A 20960-nucleotide genomic window follows, 5' to 3' on the forward strand; every position below is an offset into this window, starting at 1 on the left:
CTGAGATTACTAGGAAGCTGGAGAAACAGGAGAAGAAACACTTGAAACAGCTGGCTGGAACTGCCCTCCTATCATCAGAAAACAGCAGCTGTGTGGAGAAGGAATATAAGGAAAGAGAGGTGCTGGGACCTTGCAGAGAGCCCAGGGAGCTGGCTGGAACACACTCTGGTTCCCCGGGCTCAGCTGCCTCCCAGGAGGCTAGGACCCCAATGAAGAAAAAGCCCCAGGAGACTCCTCAGGAGCATGGAATGAAAGACTTATCTCTTTTTCCAAACCCAAGAAAAAGAAATCTTTTTCCAAGGAGAAGCTGGTTAGCAGCGATCTTGAAGACACAGCTAGCATGGAAGTCTTCCCAAGAGGAAGAAATCTTTCCCCAAAGAGGAACCAGTTAGTGACCCTGAACTGTCAGAAACAAGAGTGTCCCCAAGAAAAAGAGGAAATTCTCTTCCATGGAGGAGCCACTCAAGCAGGGGGGCCTTCAGAGTCTGCTGGCAGCAAGAAAAGCAGCTTTAAGAAGTTCCAACAGCTATCCCAGGAAGATCGGAATGGATACCTCCCTGGTGGGGCATAACCCACGGAGATATTTCTCAAATCATCCCCTGTATTCTAATAAAAACAAATTTCACAAGGAAAAAAGAAAAAGAAAGAGCACAACCTGCATATATTTCTGATTTTGGATTTGACTGCATTTTTATTTGGGGACTAATAGGTGCTCCTGGAAAAAAGCATTTGTTGTTTCTAGGGTATCTTCCTACTTACACCATATATCATGCTATTAACATCCACTGTTATTTAGTTTGCTTTTTCTGTTTACCAAGGGATAAAACAAAATCTCCAACTATAATTTATTTTCCCTTGTATTTATTTTATAAATTTTATTTGATAGAGATTTCATGATCATTAGACTGTCACTCTTTATCATTAGAAAAGGCAATTGATGTTATTTGTCTTAAATTCAACCTTGTCTGATATTAGTATCTGGACTTCATTTTTTGGAGCTGAATTCGCTGGTTAAGTCTTTGCCTATTCTTTTACTCTCAGGTTTTCTGAAGCACTATTTAAGATTATAGGTCAACAAACTCTGGCTTATAAGACAAATTTGACCCACTGCCTGCTTTTGTAAATAAAGTCCTGGGGATGGCGGAGCCTGGTGGGCTGCCGTCTGTGGGGTCGCACAGAGCCGGACGAGACTGAAGTGACTTAGCAGCAGCAGTCCCTTTTTCAGTGCATCTCTTAACAGGTTTCCCTCCCCCCCCAGTCTGAGTCATTTTCTTTTAATTAGTTCATCCAATTTATAATTTAATATTTACTTACGTGACAAATGTTTCATCTTAATTTTACTACCTTATTTTTTGTATTGTTATAGTTTTCAATTCTATCTTTTTATTACATATTTCATTTTATAGCCTGTTTTCTTGGAAGATTTATAGTCTGTGTCCTTTAAATCACATTTCTTTACTCCAAACTAAGAAAGTTAGTGTGCTTAGCATTCCTGTGATTGATCTTGCTATGAATGAGAAAAAATTACATTTTTGTTAACTATCTATCATCCCAACTCAGTATTTCTTCCTTATATTATTTCTACATTGTTACAGCTTATGACATTTTAATGTTTGTCCTATATTCAAAATTATTCGATGCTAATCACTAACCTTTTAACTTAGCTTTCAATCCATCTCTGGATTCAATAGTTTATAATTTACTTACCTCCATTCTCCATCTTTCCCATCAAGGGCTGACTTACTGAAAATAAGCCATGGTTTTTCTATTTAAAAATATGTCAATTGATATTACACTTAAACTAAAGCTTGCCTGGACATAAAGTCTTAGGTTATATTTTCCCCATATTTTAACCTAACAATACAAGTCTTCATAGGAATTCTCTGGTGATCCAGTGGCCGCTTTCACAGCCAGGACCTGGGCCCAACTCCTGGTTGGGGAACTAAGATCTGCAAGCTGCATGATGTGGCCAAAAATTTTTTTTTTTAATTTTTAAATTTATAAAGTCTAGAGATCATTTTAGAATTTAAACTCATTTTTTTATTGTGGGAAATGCTTTAATGTCTTGAAACTGTTTTTCTATTTCATTTATTCTATTTTTTAGAGGTATCAATTATAGGCATGCTAAATTTACTGTCTTCTGTATCTGTCTCTAGGCTTTATTTTTACTTTTTCCATTTTGAATTGCTCAAATTTCTCAAGTTTACCTCCATTATCCTCAGCTATCAGATATATGTGCTGCTTTGAAAGTAACCTTCATTTTTATAATAACTATACATTTCTCTTTTATTTCATACTTTGGTTCCATTAGCTCCACTCTTATATTTTATCATTTATTTCTTGAGCTTTTGTATCTATCTATAAACTTCTGTTTCAGAGGAGCCATGTCTTACCCCAACTCTCCAGACCGCCTCCCACCATAAGGAACTATTTATTCATAATTTTTACTTTCTCAGTTCTTTCTGAAAATGATCATCTTCAATATTTCTCCCTTAAGGTTTGACTCAATGCTGGACTAGTCTCCCCTACTCAAAAGGGCCCACATGGCATAGATTTGGGGGGATGGTCATTTAGGCTTTATTTTTCTTCAGCTGACCAGATACACAGCTATATAGCTGCATGCTGCCAGTTTCTCCTCTACGCTTAACTTCCTGCAAAAATAGTTCAACTGCACAGCTTGTTTGGAGAAAGGCATGGCAACCCACTCCAACAGTCTTGTCTGAAGAACCCCATGGACAGAGGAGCCTGGTGGGCCACAGTCAACAGGGTCGCACAGAATCGGACACGACTGAAGCAACTTAGCACGCATACAGTATTCAATCCCACCTCTCTCGCCACTCAGGGAGCACAATGTACATACCAACCTTGCCATTCCTAGTGAGAGGGTCACTAGTTTTGTCCTCACGATGTTTCCCAGCACTCTGCTTGAGTTATATAGAGGAAATCACCTCTCCTTGCAGAGAAGGAAATGGCAACCCACTCCAGTGTTCTTGCCTAGAGAATCCCAGGGATGGGGGAGCCTGGTGGTCCGCCGCCTATGGGGCCGCACAGAGTCGGACATGACTGAAGCAATTTAGCAGCAGCAGCAGCATCTCTCCTTGCATCCTTTCTTGCCCTGGTTCAATTCCCACTGCACTTAAAACTAATTCATACGTTCAAATTATAAGGTTTTGTTATCAAAGATTGAGTTTCTCTTCTGTTTCTCATTCTCCTCATTCTTTTTAGTTGGTTTAGAGAGGAGAGAACAGAGATGTCAGTATTCTGCCATCATTAACCAGAAGTATCTTTAAAAATTCTGTATAGTAAAATATACCAAAATATAAAATCATAAAACAAACTTGTCTAATTTTTGCAAACATATTCTTTTGTGATCATTTTGAATTTATTTTAATGAATAAACATGCTATTAAAGAAAGTACTAAATTTGATTTATAATCACTATGTCAAATCCACGTGATTCTAGCTTTAATGACAAGTATTCATTTATTTATTAAACACTATGACAAGTCCATTATTTTCTGAGAAGCTACAGAGTATATTAATAGTAAAAGACAACTTTTTTTCCCTTAGAAGATTACAATCTATGCAGTGCACATGTGCTCAATTGCTTAGTCTTGTCCGACTCTTTGCAACCCCATGGACTGTAGCCCGCCAGACTCTGTCCATGGAATTTTCCAGGCAAGAATACTGGAGTGTTTGCCATTTCCTCCTCCAGGAGATTTTCCCGACCAAGGAATTGAACCTGCATCTCCTGTGTCTCCTGCACTGGCAGGTGGATTCTTTACCACTGAGCCACCTGGGAAGCTCCATAATCTATGCAGTGAAATGCACTCAAAAGAAAGGAAGTGAGTAACTGGAGGATTTTACCCAAAGCTCTGAGCACCCAGGCTCCTCCAGCTTCACCATAACCAAAGACAGGCCCTCTGTCCAGAACAACGGATGTCTTCTTCTTTGTGTCCCCTCCTCTGGCCAGTCCTAGCCTTCAGAGCACAGCTTAGTGGTCACCACATGCAAATTCCCAAAGGCAGAGTTAGTTCCATGCTCTTTTGAGGTATTCTGTGCATTTACCTGTTTTAACCCTCAGTAGAGTCTACTTTGCTTGATCTTCTGCTCTCTTCCCTCTTAGGAAATGAGCTTCTAAAGGGACAGTTTCCTGTTCTTCATTATACCCAGAGCCTAGCACAGTGCCCAGAAGTAAATAGCTGCTCAGTAAGTACACACTGCCTACATAAATGGCTTCTGTGATAGCAACTCAATTCTAGGTTGTCTACCCAAAACAGGTTACTAGATTCACCCACCAATAATTAATTCTTAAAAATCACTAAATTGGTACTTAAGTCTACACAGTGATTTCTAATAGCCATAGCCATTTGCCAAGAGAAAGTATAATTTAGAAGCTTTAAAATGTTTGAATATCGCCGTATATCTCATGAACATCAAATGTTTCAGGGGCTTCCCATGAGGTTCAGTGGTTAAGAAACCACTTTGCAATTCAGAGGACAGTTCAAATCCTTGGTTCTAGAAGATCCCACATGCTGTGGGGCAACTAAACCTGTAAGCCTTGAAGCCGGTGCACCTAGAGCCCAAGCTCCATAACAAGCCACTGCAATGAGAAGCCCATGCGCAACAAAAATCTGGCACAGCCAAAAATAAATACATATTTAAAAAAAAAATTTTCATCAAACAGATTCATATAATTTTCCACCCAAGGTCTATCTAGCAAATAACTTTTTTAAAAAAACATTAAAATATTGTTTTTTAATAAATGTAAGAACACATTAAAATCTGCCTATTCAACATCTTTCTAACTCTAAGAATTCAGTAATCTATCCATTAGTCTATCTTTCAGCATTTGCCACAGGATGCCAAAGCTCTTGCTAATGATCTCTATGCCATTACAAAGTGTCTAACTGCAACACCTTAAAAACAACTTCTCTCCAAACGTCATGTTTTTTACATCAACCTGTGATTATTTTTTCTATTTCTTTGAATTGTAACATTTTAAAAATCCTACTAAAAGCCAACTTTCCATCTTCTTTTTAAATAATCACCTCCCTGTTCTCCATTTTCAAATCCCTCTTTTAATAAGCCCAATTTAATCTTTATAGCTATATTTTCAATTCCCTGATGTGTTCAGACTTACTTTATACACTATAAAAGGAAAGAATGTTCAGGGAAAATGGCTTTCAGCTTTGAATCTAACTTCTTTCTTAAGAAGTATTGTTTAATCAAATAATATTTGATATTAATATCAAAATCACTTGTCTATAAACTGGAAACGACCATTAATATGGTCTTCTCTATCTTAAAAAAAGTAATCGTGACAAAAGCACTAAAATAGATTTCAGGGGGAAAAAAAAACCCTACATTTTTAAAATTTTGTATATCTAGCCTCCCAACACTGAAGTTCTTTACTGCTACTCCACCAAAGACGCAGTTCACATGGCCTTCATTCATTGACATTCACTGTAAGATAAAATTTGAGGAAACATATAATGTATAAAGGCCACATGATCTTAATCAAATGTCTTATAGACCCTTGTATTTAAATATGATGCCACTGAAATACTATCCCATTGTCTAATCCATTTAGAGCTACACCTTTTAATATACGATGAATAACACTTAAAAAAGAGTCTTAACCAGACCAAATTTATCACTACACTAGATACTATCTTCATCTGTGGAAATAGCTTGCTTAGAAAAAGAACACAAACAAGTTTATGTGAAAGAGAATTAAGGTAATTAAGCACTATCAGCAGCACTAGAATATACCCTTTAATATACATTTGTTATTACCAAAAAAGCAAAAAATACCTGAGAAGAGAGTCACACAAAAAAATTTTTCATGGCAAACATATCCATGTACCAGAATTGAAGAGGAGGAAATATGGGTAGCTGTAAAATCTTCCTAAAAAATCCTCCTTGTTATTATGTGCAAGTCGCTCAGTCATGTCCAGCTCTTTGCAACCCCATGGACTGTACAGTCCATGGAATTCTCCAGGCCAGAATACTGGAGTGGGTAGCCTTTCCCTTTCTCCAGAGGATCTTCCCAACCAAGGGATCAAACTCAGGTCTCCAGCATTGTAGGCAGATTCTTTACCAGCTGAACAAGAAAATCCCTTGATATTATATGCTGAGTTTAATGAAAAATAAAACAATTCCCTTCCATAGTCTCTTTCTTCTTGCAAATACAGAGGAATAAGACATTAGTAGGGGAAAAGGTAAGAAAGATAAGCTTTTAACAAAAGCAACCTACAGCCCTTTCGGTCTTCCAACAGCAACCAGAAACCAATTTGCAAAATGTGAACATTAGTCTCTTTGGGACTGCCACTCTATCACCTCCACGTGGAATCTGTGTGTGTCATTACTGCTCTTTTGAGTCTCCTGTTTCAGAAGCATGTTCATTTCACTGCCACACTATTTTCTCCTAATTGCCATCTGTAATTTTATATAGTCTACTCCCTTTTAAGGGCTTGGACCTACAACATACAATTTTTTTCTAATCCAACGTGAACCTAAATTCTCAGAATGCTAGCTAATATATTTAATACAAATGAAAAGAATTTTTGTTTATCCCAGATCATATAAAGTCTGAAAAAGCTTAAAAAGTCTGAAAAATCTTAAAAACTTAAAAAGTGTCCCATTTTAGTTTTTGAAATGTTTTGACTCAACTTCATGCAGCATAGAAATGTGAAACTAAACAGATGAATATATTGATTTAAAAAAAAAGCAATATCCCACACATCAGTGTTAGACTCAGAAATTATAAAAATCTATCAACTGGTGTGATTCAAAGATCAGTGAGAAAATCTGCCTATCATCCCAAAATATAAACAATATTCAACACAAAGTGCAAAGGAGAGTATTTTAAGCTAAGTTAAATGCTTATCGAATGTCTACTATGTGCCAAATACTGTGCTCAAATAGCACTGTGCAAATAAGTCTGCATTATGAATTTCAATTAAAATGACCTTTATGCTAGTTGAGCTTCTTACCTAATTTATTGGAAACGTAAGGAGAGCTCATGCAGCAGTAGAGAGCACTTACTGGCTTCAGTGGGTATCAGAGATGGGGCTTAAAGCGGGCTCAGCTCATTACTAGGTGTTTGACCTTGGGCAAGTTATTTAGGTTTCAGTTCTCTCAGTTGTAAAGAGGATTATAATAGTATGTACCTCACTGAGTCACTTAGGAGAATTAAATTAGGTATTTCAATATGCATGGTATCCAGCACATAGTAATCACTTAATGTTAACTACTATTAGAAGCAGTTAAGTAGTGGTTTATTGGTATTATCATTTTAATCAAAGATCTGCAGGGCTGAAAGGCGGGCTGAAAGGCAGTCTGAAAGGCAGTCTCCAGCTGCTGGTGGTTCTCTGAATGATACAGTGTAATTCTCCAGTAAATCAGGCCCTCCCACCTTCTTGAGGCTAGAGTAACAGAATCAACTGAAAACTGTTTCCTGTGATTATCTGTATTAAAAATCTAATATTTAAAATGTTTTCAACATTCTACAGAACATCTAGACACTGGCGTTCTTGGGACAAAAATACTAGCAGAATGAGCAGTGTTTGATTGGGTTATGACATTTATTAGCTCCAATTAAGACTCCTTTACAGCAAATGCTGAGTTTCTATCCCTGCCATGGGGTCACTTTCAATTGTTACAGAAACCTTATATTGCATGACAAAAAGAAAACTTAGGTTGTAGCTACAGTTCTTTTGTTCTAAGAATCTGAAACTAACGGCCTCTTTGTTGCTCAATTCCAGGTACTCTTTTCCATCCTTATCTCACTTGACCTCTCTGTGGCATTTGACACGCTGACCACTTTCTCTTTCTTGAAAAATTTCTTTTTGGCTTCTCAGTCAGTGGCTTCCTTTCTCTTGGCGCCCACACTTAAATGTCAATGTTCCCGAAGATGCTTTTAATCTTGTTCTATAGGGATGCAAGATGAAATGCCTCTATGTGCCACAGGGGTGGGCAAAGACTGGCAAACTTTGCTCATCTAAAGGCAGCAGACTCAAACCAGTTTCAACAAGTTGTTGGAATTAAAACACACACACACACACACACACACACACACACACGGACCTATGGTTTCCAGATCTTCCAATTTTTCAAAAAATACAAATCCAAATTTTCTCACAAAAATCTTCCATGTCAGTAGCTCATTTGCACTGTTCAAACACAAGGTATGTGACCCTGAGCAAGTTATTTTACAAATCTGTTTCCTCATCTATAAAGTGTCAGTGCTAAAAGTGACACACAAACAGTGAATGTCAAACAAAAACTTTTACCAGCTTCCATTTTAAAGTCTATTCTACATTACCCCAGGTTTCAAGCTGAATGTATAAAACTGTAAATATGTACAAATATATTTTACTGGAGCAGGGTCCAGAAAGTTTATCAGATTCCCAAAAAAGACTAAGAACCACTAAGCCAAATTTTTCTACAACTTCAGCTGTTATCTATACAAGGATGGATCCCAAATCGGCATCCGATTACCGGAAGACGACCACTTTACCTCTGTAACCAGCCTCTCCACTGACTTCTCTCCAAGCCCATTGCCATCACGGTAGTCCAAACCTTCAATCTCTTCTCAGCAGCTGTCCACTTGCCCTCCTTTGTTCCATTTTTTTACGATCTGAATCCTCTAAAATGCAAATAATTTATTTGGCCAAAGGCCTACATAAATGTATGAGAAATCCAAACCTCTTAAGTACAAGACTCCTTAAGACCTAACCAAGCCAACCACTCCCTCTCCTATTATAGATTCCTACAATTTGCAATACAGAATAGGTCCCACCTCCTGGAATGCCTAACTCCTCCTATTTGCTCTGGGCAGAAACCCACCCCCCTGGAAAAATCCTTACTTTTTGCCCCAGGCCAGAGTAAATAAGCTTTCCTTCCTCCAAGCTAAACTATCCCTCCTCCTTCAATGTTGTAAATGTCAACTTTATTTTTCTTCTCCACTAGACTAAAAACTCCTCAAGGGCAAACAAAGTATCTTTTTCTTACAAGGCCCAGTTGTTTTTCAGTTGCTCAGCTGTGTCCAACTCTTTGTGACCCCATGGACTGCAGCAGGCCAGGCTTCTCTGTCCTTCCCCATCTCCCAGAGTTTGCTCAAACTCATGTCCATTGAGTCGGTGATGCCATTCAACCATCTGGTCCTCTGTTGACCACTTGTCCTCCTGCCTTTGATCTTTCCCAAACCCTAGAGCTACCACTAAAGAAGCCGAGGTGATAAATGAACGAAGCGGCACAGGCTTCAGCAAACTCTACTATCACTCAGATAAGCATCCTACCTTCCCAAGGTGAGCCTACCAAATCAGCCAGACTATTCAGCTTTTCAAAGCCATTCAACACACACACCTGCACGCATATAGCTTCAAGTTTAAAAGGAGCTAGAAGAAAACCCACCTTCTTTGCCCACTGGTGTACTTACAAAGTACCACTTCTTTACATTTACCAACTCAAGAGCTCAATGGCAGAGACTAGACTAACAACAAGCTGCTGAAACTTTCTGTGAATATACTGCTAATTTTTTACTGGCACAAAAATATTTATTTGCCCCATGAAGGTAAATATTATATTGTATCTGTACTCAAATACTTACTAGTATTATTAATATATGCTGAGTCAAGCACTCATTCACACTGAAAAAAATTAACATCGAGAATATTAAAAATCTTAAAGGAAAATATTATACAAAGACCACATATGAGGCTTTATGTGCAGTTCCTCATTTAATCACAACAGCCCTATGAAGGTGTTATCATCACCCCCTTTCACAGATGAATAAACTGAGACTTAATGAGATTAATTTATCCAAGTCACATAGGTAGGATTCAAAGCCAATGTGACTCCACCGCCCAAGCTTTTAACCAATACGAGACTATCAGTTCAGTTCAGCCGCTCAGTCATGTCTGACTCTTTGCGACCCCGCGGACTGTAGCACGCCAGGCTTCCCTGTCCCTCACCGACTCCCATGTATAAAAGTATACAACATTGTTAAATGGAAGATCCTGAGATCACGTGGTATGCACACACAATCACAAAACACACACGCAGATCACAAAATGTTAACAATGGTTATCTCTTGAATAGAATGAAAGTGTTAGACGCAAAAAGTGTCCAACTCTTTGTCACCCCATTGACAGCAGCCCACCAGACTCCTTGTCCATAGGATTTACTAGGCAAGAATACTGGAGTGGGTAGCCATTCCCTTCTCCAGGGGATCTTCCCCCACCCAGGGATGGAACCCTGGTATCCTGTATCGCAGGCAGACTGAATGGAATGAATATGAGTAAATATTACCTTGGGGTATCCCTGGTGGCTCAGATGGTAAAAGCATATGCCTACAATGAGGGAAACCAGGGTTCGATCCCTGGGTTGGGAAGATCCCCTGGAGAAGGAAATGGCAACCCACTCCAGTATTCTTGCCTGGAAAATCCCATGGACTGAGGAGCCTGGGAGGCTACAGCCCATGGGGTCGCAAAGAGTCAGACACTACTGAGCGACTTCACTTTCAAATATTACCTTTAATCAGAAAAAAAGTCAAACAAGAGAAACAGTATAGAAAATAGAAGAGTAAAGTGGCCTGAAAGTGAAAATGAAAATTGCTCAGTCATGTCCAACTCTTTGCCACCCCATGGACCGACTACGCTATGCTATGCTATGCTAAGTCACTTCAGTCGTGTCCGACTCTGTTCGACCCCTTAGACGGCAGCCCACCAGGCTCCCCCGTCCCTGGGATTCTCCAGGCAAGAACACTGGAGTGGGTTGCCATTTCCTTCTCCAATGCATAAAAGTGAAAAGTGAAAGTGAAGTCGCTCAGTCGTGTCCGACTCTTAGCGACCCCATGGACTGCGGCCCACCAGGGTCCTCCGTCCATGGGATTTTCCAGGCAAGAGTACTGGAGTGGGGTGCCATTGCCTTCTCCGTGGACTGACTATACAGTCCATGTAATTCTCCAGGCCAGAATACTGGCGTGGGTAATCTTTCCCTTCTCCAGGAGATCTTCCCAACCCAGGGATCGAACCCAGGTCTCCCGAACCGCAGGTGGATTCTTTACCAGCTGTTGAGCCACAAGGAAGCCCAAAGTGGCCAAGGGGAATAGTATAGAGCACAGAAGAGTAAAGTGGCCTAGGTGAGTTAAGAGTCAAGTACATGAGCTACCTTATCTAATCTTTATATCAAAAGAAAAAAGTTTTTTCCATTTTACAGATAAAGCTGAAGAACCTGCCCAGTGCAAGAACTGGCTGGGATCAGAACTCAAGACCCAGTTCAAATGTGGCTGACTGTAGGGTGAAAGTGAAAGTGAAAGTGAAAGTGAAGTCGCTCAGTCAAGTCCGACTCTTTGCGACCCCATGGACTGTGGCCCATCAGGCTCCTCCGTCCATGGGATTTTCCAGGCAAGAGTGCTGGAGTGGATTGCCATTTCCTTCTCCAGGGGATCTTTCCGACCCAGGAATCGAACCCAGGTCTCCCGCATTGCAGGCAGACGCTTTTACCGTCTGAGCCTGCTACAAATAAAATGCGACCAAAAAGCTGTCTTAAAACCAAGTCACATTCAGGAAAAGAAACCGAACCAAGTAACCGAGCATCCTAAGTGCAATCAGGGAAAAAAAGAGAGGAGCGGGAAAAGAGTATCTCTGCGAGTGTCCCAAAAAAGCCAGGACGAGTCATTACAGTTGAGGTTCTGGGACAAAATCTACCTGATGGAAGTGAGAAGAAGACTCCACTGCTGTTTGTTTTGCAAAGCACAGAGCTGCATTAGCATAAATTAAATGGGCTTAGATGGAACACCATTGTATTTGCTGTGGAGTATCTCCTTTGGGGACAATTGGCTGCCTCCAACCCAGTATCATCCATTCATCCATTGTTTACAGGTTACGAGGTATGTGGGGGGAAGAGACTGGGTGCCACTAGTCTGAGACCATTGCCATCTAACTGTATTCAAATATAAATGTCCTCTCCTTATCCATAACTATGGTTCCAAACCTGGATAGTGAGAGCTAACTCTGGGGGAACAATTCAGGTAATACTGAATGGATTAGCCTTTTTCTTTTTTTGAAGTGACATGTTTAATTTTGGGTGCTCTGACTTAGAAATTTTAAAATCCATCTAAACTGTAATTTCAATTCTCTACAATAGTATTAACATGATTTACTGAGAAAAATGGTTTGGGGTAGGGGATACAAATTTCCTTACACAATCTTTCACAGGAAAGAAAACTTGATTACTTCAGACTTATAAATGAAAATAAACATCTACTTTTGAAACTAAATATTTAATAGTGAAAAAGTATACTACTTTCTTCCCCGGTGGCTCAGACGGTAAAGCGCCTGCCTGCAATGCAGGAGACCCAGGTTCGATCCCTGGGTTGGGAAGATCCCCTGGAGAAGGAAATGGCAACCCACTCCAGTACTCTTGCCTGGAAAATCCCATGGACCGAGGAGCCTGGTAAGCTATGGGGTCGCAAAGAGTCGGACACGACTGAGTGACTTCACTTCACTTATATTACCTTAGCCACTAAAATTTAATTCAATATTTGCCTTGAAAGCCTTTTTTTTTAAGTTTCAAACACAATGTAACTTTTTAGATTATCAAACCCACTATTCCTTCAAAAATAAAGTAGCCCATGGAATGATTAGATCAGGAAAGACTGCAGGGGTGGTGGGATACAAAACTTTCGGGATTTGTACATATACACATTTTGAAAGTCTGGGAATACGAAGCCAACAATACACCTTAAAAATATCAAATTAGGAAGCAAAGAGATTTTTTTTAAAAACCTCAAAATGTCCTAAGAGATTCATAGACTGATTTCTTCCATACAGTGTGCTCTAAAAATAAGGACAAACTATAACTGAAGTAACAATTTTGGGTACACAAGTTTATGAAAACATCCAAATCAACAAGCAATTTCAATAAATCAATAAAGTTAAACAACCATTAAATGTAATTTACATTTTGGGTATGAAATCCACACAATTTCAAATATCAAGTGTTTCTTTCTTTAGCAAAATACTAAATGGCTGGATGGCTGTCCTTGTAGAGAAACAGGAGTTTTATTTCAGGCAAACAAAAAGAAAAGGAGACACACTTAGTAAGACTCCACAGAAGGAATCTCACTTCCACGCGGAACAGAAGTCAGCACTGACCCTGTGGTGGGTTACCCACTGCCCTGCAAGTGCCAGCATCTCCTGGATAATAGTACTCTGGGGGTGAGTGGTCAGTGTGGAACACCTCTGCCAGCCAGCTCCACAGCCTGCTACCAGGCGGGACACACATACCTACACACAGCCTCTGGCCCCAGGTCCAGGACTACTTAAAAACGGCTGGGAACAAAAGAGCCAATAAAAGAGGAAAAACCACCTCCCCAGACAATCCCACGCTGGGGGCTGGTGGGGGGTGGGGGCGGGCAGGGCACATTAACATTTGACTTCCACACACTAAAGAACACCAGGAGGTTAAGTGGAGCCACAGGAAACGTCCCATCCCCGAAAACCAGGACATTTAGATTTGGAATTTTAAGTTTTATACATAAAAAAAAAAAAAAAAAAAACTTTCAAAACTCACGGCACCAAAATATAGCTAAAATTAAATCCGTTTAAACATAGAGGAGGGGGGAAATAGCCAAACCACACTGTGTTCAGTTCCCTGAGGGCTCTTCCACAGACCCTTCTGAGTTGCGGCAATAACAAGTTTCCTTAAAAATCCCCCACTTTTCTATTTCTAGGGTCGAAGAGTATCACAAAAATCCAAATAGCTATTATCAGAAAAAAATAAACGGACGATCCTTAAACTGTAGACCTTGTTTCAGGAGCTGCCCTGCCCACCTCCACCTCCCTCCTCGTTCTTAGTGCTTCCCAGCGGGGTCCGTCCTGACAACCAGGGTCCCCGCCTTGGGTCCAGTCCCCGTGTTTGTTTTCCCGGACAGTGACCAAACAGGACAGGAAAACTCCTCCATCTAGGGGCTGCTCCAGACATCCAGCCCCCCTCTCCCTCCCTGACAGTCTCCTCCCCCCTCCCTACATCTTTCCCTCTGCAAGGCTGTCCAGAAAAGGGGGCTCGGGACTCGAAGAAGTCCGGGATGGGAGGAAGGGTGGGTGCTCGGTCTGAAAATAAACACTCTCGCTTCCTGGGGTAAGGGCTAAAAAAGCGATTAGAAAAGCCTGCCCAGTAGAAATACCACCTGAATGTACCTCCTCCCTTTCCCACTGCAACAAGCCCAGTCACTAACTAATCAGCTAAGACAAATCCCCTGGAAAACTTTTGCAAACGGGCAGAGAGGACCCTCTCCCCAGCCGGGGGGCTCCCGGGGACGGGGCTGGAGTTTGCAGCCCTGGAAGGGCTCACCGGGGAACGGGGTGGGGCGCGGGCGAGGGGTGCAGGGGCGGAGTACCTTCCACGGACAGGAACTGGCAAAGAGTTTCAAAATAGCCGAGTGCTCTCCCCCACGCCCTCGGGGGTCGCGAGCGCTAGGACCGGGGCTCCCCGAAAGGAGGCCAGCCCCCAATTCGGGCCTAAAAGGAAACTTTCCGGGCCGCGGCTGCACCTGACTCCTCCACCGCCCCTCCACCCCACCCCACGCCCGCAAGGCCGCCCGCCCCGCCCCGGCCTGGGCCGCCCGGAGCGCAGAGGAGGGGGAGAAATAAATCCAACTATTACCGGAATCGGGGGTGGGGGACGTCGTCGAGAGACTCGGGGGAGGGAGCGGCTGGACGCCCATTCCCCACTCTTAGGCCCTGACGCCCCTGTCCCGGCCACCCCGGGCCTGCCGCCCCGCCGGGGAACCTCCGGGGGGCCCGCGCAGAATTCGGCCCAGCAGCGCTGCCGTCCCGCCTGGAGGCCCCGAGGGACCCGAAGGGGCGCGAGGAGGCCCGGGGTGCGGGGGCAGGGGACAGGGCGCGGCCGCTACGGGGCCCGCCGGCCCGAGGCCTAACCGGCACCCCCAACCCCCCCGCTCCACACCCCTACCCCGGCCCGCGCAGGCCGCGCCGCTCGCCCCGCTTCGGCCCCGGCTGGACCCCTGGCCGGCGGCCCGCCGTCGTTGCCCGTGGGCGCCCCCCCAGGCCCCCGAGTCCCCAGCCCCCACCACCCCGGCGCCGGCCCTCTCACCCTTTCATTCTCTGCCCGAGGCCTGGCGCGGGCCGGCGAATCCCCGGCCTCACGTAAGCGTGCTCGCCGCCCGCCCTGCCTGCGCGGCCCAGCCCGCCGCCCTACGGGAGCCCGGGGATGTGGGCCGGGCCTGGGGCCGCTTCTGCTTACCTTTCAGCTGCTTTTTTTTTTTTTTCTCCTTCCCCCCTTTTCCCTCGGCTGGGCTGACAGATCAGAGTGAGAGGCGCTGGCAATGGACTAGGAAGCTCGGCTGCCGCTGCTACTGCTCCCCCCTGGGCTCCAGCGAGAGCCTTTCCCTGTCAAGCAAGAGGGGTGAGGATCATATTTTTATTTTGGAAACTAAAAAGTGCTCCCAGGGTCGGTGATTATTAAGGGGAAATCCCTGAATATACTCTCCAGCCAAGAAGGCAGGGCTGCCGGGGCTGCACAAGAAGAGGCAGCAGCCTCCTACAGCACCACTACAGGCACTGCGAGGACATAACACCAGAGAGCCGCTCCTCTGCCCTCCGAAACGACAACTTTCCTACCATCTTGGAGGCAGAGCAAAGGGGGGCCAGGGGGAAAAGTGCACCCGCTCCCGATAAAGTACAAATTTATGCTTCTCATCTCTGGAAAAAAGTCCACACCGGCCGTCTCCACCGGCGCCTGGGGGAGAAAGCGGGGAAGAAACTGGGGGTGCCTCAGAAACGTTTGCGTTTACTCCAGGGGGGAAAATGTTTCTGCATCTTCTGATGGAAAGAAATCTTTACAAGACACAGGTTTTCCGGTGATTATTGTTTTCTGTTTTCTATTTAATTTTTTTTTCCATGTTCGTGATAGCGGTATTTGAATTTTTTTTCAGCCTAATAATGATTTTTTTTTTTTCCATTACAGATCTAAGTTCTGGGTTTGATGGTCACTTTATAAATTTGAACTTCAAGATACTTCCTAGCCACTTTATTTGTCTGCTTATTTATACGTTTTTGTGTATAGAGATATTTCTTTCCTTATATATATAAATTTATGTTATATATTCCCTTCCAAACTGAGATTGCTGGAAGACAATTTTAAAGGGATGTCTTTTGTCTCCTTTTCCCAAAGCAATGTAAATAAAACCTATTGACTGTCCAGAAAGGAAAGATACAGCTGTTTATTTTTCACAGTGCAAATTAAGACAGAGATCACTGGGGGGTTAAATACAACTCAAGTATAACTGACCGTGTTTCTAGAAATAATCCTAACGCTCTTATGGTCTGCTTGTGAAGAAAGATTACTGGAAAACTCCAAATAGGCTATAAAGACAGCTTTAGATTTTCTTTAGGTAAAGTTGCTTACTTAGAATTATATCCAGGCATTTAATTTTTTTGTTGTTGTTTAGTTTATATCCTTTAAAATTTAGATTTTTGGTGCATTGCACATGTTGCTGACCACTTTCTGTGTCACAGAATTGAGAATGAGTGTGTCTGCTTTTGTTAGAGTTGAAATGTTCAGAACTTCCAATGTGTTGCCAAGCTATGAATTAGTTTTAATATATTACAATGGATGTCATGAATCAGCTTTTCTTCAATAAGCAAAAGGTTAGTAGATAGAGGGGATCAAAGTTACCCAGGATGGGGGGATCAAAGCTGAGATAACAGAAAGATGAGGGACAGAAGGATGCTGCTCACTTGCAGCAATGCCACAGAAATCTTACTGGAGGAAAACAAATCGCAGAGATATTTTGCTAATTTTGTAAAGAAAGAGAAGAATACTAGAAAATGAACAAAAGATCTTTTTCTATTTTTACAGGAAATGATGAATCTTGTACTAAAAGTTATTTTTCTGATGCAGATTGCCTGACATAGTGGAAATGAATTTGTAAAGCAGTGTCTTATATCAGTAGAATATTTAATTCCTTTAATTTAAAATTGACTAAAAAGCATGTAAAAATAACTGATGACTCACCTTAAAATGTTTATTTTTTGAGCTTCCAAATGTCAAAATTCCCATAATATTAAAGTGAGTTCAGATAATGCATATAACAGATACTAAGTATTTTCATTCTCACCCACATCTTTATTATCTCAGTTTGAATACGGTACCTGAATAGTCTTGGTTTTTTTCTAGATTTTTTATCTTACTATTTGCTAGAAAAATCTGAAGTAATTAAAAAATTAACTGATTCTTAATATCTCAGAAGCCTCAGTTTTAAAGTTGTGTTCTATTTACAATTTTGGGGTTTTTTTCAGTGTTTAGAAATCAAACACTTCGGTCATAACAAGGAAATCCGTTCCCTTAATGAAATCTAGTGGAGTTGAAAAATATGATTTTGAGCAACTTGTTCCTTATGCATGACATGACTTTGTAGAAATACTTTCAATTTTTCAAGACATTAAGATGTGTTTGATTTCAGCTGACTGCACCCTTTTATGCAGTCCCTCTTGTGACCAGCAAGCTTTTTTGAGGGATACCTGTATGCGGATAGGGGTATGTTCATAACATGGTGCAAATATGGTACCATTTCAGTGTCTTTCTCTTTGTAACGTTTGACTTGTACAGGGCTGTGATCCATTAAGTTTTTCCACCAGCTGAGCTAAATAGCCTAGTCTGAGGGAATTACAGCCCAAACAAAAAAGAAATCCTGCTACAGTTGCAACATGGGTGAATTTGATTCACTTCAGTTCAGTCACTCAGTCGTGTCCGACTCTTTGCGACCCCATGGATCGCAGCACGCCAGGCCTCCCTGTCCATCACCAACTCCCGGAGTTCACTCAGACTCACGTCCATCGAGTCAGTGATGCCATCCAGCCATCTCATCCTCTGTCGTCCCCTTCTCCTCTTGCCCCCAATCCCTCCCAGCATCAGAGTCTTTTCCAATGAGTCAACTCTTTGCATGAGGTGGCCAAAGTACTGGAGTTTCAGCTTTAGCATCATTCCTTCCAAAGAAATCCCAGGGCTGATCTCCTTCAGAATGGACTGGTTAGATCTCCTTGCAGTCCAAGGGACTCTCGAGGCTTCTCCAACACCACAGTTCAAAAGCATCAATTCTTCGGCGCTTAGCCTTCTTCGCAGTCCAACTCTTACATCCATACATGACCACAGGAAAAACCATAGCCTTGATTAGACGCACCTTTGTTGGCAAAGTAATGTGTCTCTGCTTTTGAATATACTGTCTAGGTTGGTCATAACTTTCCTTCCAAGGAGTAAGCGTCTTTTAATTTCGTGGCTGCAGTCACCATCTGTAGTGATTTTGGAGCCCAGAAAAATAAAGTCTGACACTGTTTCCACTGTTTCCCCATCTATTTCCTATAAAGTGATGGGACCGGATGCCATGATCTTCGTTTTCTGAATGTTGAGTTTTAAGCCAATTGTTTCACTCTCCTCTTTCACTTTCATCAAGAGGCTTTTTAGTTCTTCTTCACTTCTTGCCATAAGGGTGGTGTCATCTGCATATCTGAGGTTATTGATATTTCTCCTGACAATCTTGATTCCAGCTTGTGTTTCTTCCAGTCCAGCGTTTCTCATGATGTACTCTGCATAGAAGTTAAATAAGCAGGGTGACAATGTACAGCCTTGACATAATCCTTTTCCTATTTGGAACCAGTCTGTTGCTCCATGTCCAGTTCTAACTGTAGCTTCCTGATCTGCATACAGATTTCTCAAGAGGCGGGTCAGGTGGTCTGGTATTCCCATCTCTTTCAGAATTTTCCACAGTTTATTGTGATCCACACAGTCACAGGCTTTGGCAATGTCAATAAAGCAGAAATAGATGTTTTTCTGGAACTCTCTTGCTTTTTCCATGATCCAGTGGATGTTGGTAATTTGATCTCTGGTTCCTCTGCCTTTTCTAAAACCAGCTTGAACATCTGGAAGTTCACGGTTCATATATTGCTGAAGCCTGGCTTGGAGAATTTTGAGCATTACTTTACTACCGTGTGAGATGAGTACAATTGTGCGGTAGTTTGAGCATTCTTTGGCATTGCCTTTCTTTGGGATTGGAATGAAAACTGACCTTTTCCAGTCCTGTGGCCACTGCTGAGTTTTCCAAATTTGCTGGCATATTGAGTGCAGCACTTTCACAGCATCATCTTTTAGGATTTGAAATAGCTCAGCTGGAATTCCATCACCTCCACTAGCTTTGTTCGTAGTGATGCTTTCTAAGGCCCACTTGACTTCACATTCCAGGATGTCTGGCTCTAGGTCAGTGATCACACCATCATGATTATCTGGGTCGTGAAGATCTTTTTTGTACAGTTCTTCTGTGTATTCTTGCCACTTCTTCTTAGTATCTTCTGCTTCTGTTAGGTCCATACCATTTCTGTCCTTTATCGAGCCCATCTTTGCATGACATGTTCCCTTGGTATCTCTAATTTTCTTGAAGAGATCTCTAGTCTTTCCCATTCTGTTGTTTTCCTCTATTTCTTTGCATTGATCTCTGAGGAAGGCTTTCTTATCTCTTCTTGCTAGTCTTTGGAACTCTGCATTCAGATGCTTATATCTTTCCTTTTCTCCTTTGCTTTTCGCTTCTCTTCTTTTCACAGCTATTTGTAAGGCCTCCCCAGACAGCCATTTTGCTTTTTTGCATTTCTTTTCCATGGGGATGGTCTTGATCCCTGTCCCCTGTACACTGTCACGAACCTCATTCCATAGTTCATCAGGCACTCTATCTATCAGCTCTAGGCCCTTAAATCTATTTCTCACTTCCACTGTATAATCATACAGGATTTGATTTAGGTCATACCTGAATGGTCTAGTGGTTTTCCCCACTTGCTTCAATTTAAGTCTGAATTTGGTAATAAGAAGTTCATGATCTGAGCCACAGTCAGCTCCCAGTCTTGTTTTTGCTGACTGTATAGAGGTTCTCCATCTTTGGCTGCAAAGAACATAATCAATCTGATTTTGGTGTTGACCATCTGGAGATGTCCATGTGTAGAGTCTTCTCTTGTGTTGTTGGAAGACGGTGTTTGCTATGACCAGTGCATTTTCTTGGCAAAACTCCATTAGTCTTTGCCCTGCTTATATTTGCTTTGGCCTGTATTCCAAGGCCAAATTTGCCTGTTATCCAGGTGTTTCTTGACTTCGTACTTTTGCATTCCAGTCCCCTATAATGAAAAGGACATCTTTTTTGGGTGTTAGTTCTAAAAGGTCTTGTAGGTCTTCATAGAACTGTTCAGTTTCAGCTTCTTCAGCATTACTGGTTGGGGCATAGACTTGGAGTACTGTGATATTGAACGGTTTGCCTTGAAAACGAACAGAGATCATTCTGTCGTTTTTGAGATTGCATCCAAGTACTGCATTATGGACTCTTTTGTTGACCATGATGGCTACTCTATTTCTTCTGAGGGATTCCTGTCCGCAGTAGTAGATATAATGGTCATCTGAGTTAAATTCACCCATTCCAGTCCATTTGAGTTCGCTGATTCCTAGAATGTTGACATTCACTCTTGTCGTCTCTTGTTTGACCATTTCCAATTTGCCTTGATTCATGGACCTGACATTCCAGTTTCCTATGCAATATTGCGCTTTACAGCATCGGACCTTGCTTCTATCACCAGTCACATCCACAGCTGGGTATTGTTTTTGCTTTGGCTCCATCCCTTCATTCTTTCTGAAGTTATTTCTCTGCTATTCTCCAGTAGCATATTGGGCACCTACTGACCTGGGGAGTTCCTCTTTCAGTATCCTATCATTTTGCCTTTTCATACTGTTCATGGGGTTCTCAAGGCAAGAATACTGAAGTGCTTTGCCATTCCCTTCTCCAGTGGACCACATTCTGTCAGACCTCTCCACCATGACCCGTCCATCTTGGGTTGCCCCACTGGCATGGCTTAGTTTCATCGAGTTAGACAAGGCTGTGGTCCTAGTGTGATTAGATT

The 20960-nt window shown here is 42.1% G+C and overlaps 2 protein-coding genes and 1 non-coding gene across 6 annotated transcripts in view; 2 read left to right on the forward strand and 1 right to left on the reverse strand.

The window, feature by feature from the left end:
* Positions 1–15361, reverse strand: part of INO80D (INO80 complex subunit D) — a 63291-nt gene extending 47930 nt beyond the window's left edge. Inside the window, exon 1 of one of the 4 annotated variants that reach the window (XM_027565155.1) lies at positions 15277–15361. The gene's annotated coding sequence lies outside the window, so the exon portion shown is untranslated. The other 3 variants (XM_027565145.1, XM_027565136.1, XM_027565126.1) reach the window with 3 other exon arrangements.
* On the forward strand, positions 341–17121 carry LOC113900345 (protein transport protein SEC31-like). The gene is made up of 9 exons (XM_027554031.1): positions 341–560; positions 4127–4209; positions 8392–8528; positions 9219–9314; positions 11567–11726; positions 14751–15179; positions 15337–15438; positions 15526–15892; positions 16000–17121. Exons 1-8 carry the CDS (start codon positions 341–343, stop codon positions 15856–15858), a joined length of 1560 nt encoding a protein of 519 aa, XP_027409832.1. The 3' UTR covers positions 15859–15892; positions 16000–17121.
* On the forward strand, positions 12321–12392 carry TRNAC-GCA. Its single transcript has one exon. It is a non-coding gene; the product is annotated as a tRNA-Cys (tRNA).
* Positions 17122–20960: the final 3839 nt, after the last annotated feature.

The sequence above is a fragment of the Bos indicus x Bos taurus genome, chromosome 2 (genome assembly GCF_003369695.1).
Source record: "Bos indicus x Bos taurus breed Angus x Brahman F1 hybrid chromosome 2, Bos_hybrid_MaternalHap_v2.0, whole genome shotgun sequence".
Lineage (NCBI taxonomy): Eukaryota > Metazoa > Chordata > Mammalia > Artiodactyla > Bovidae > Bos > Bos indicus x Bos taurus.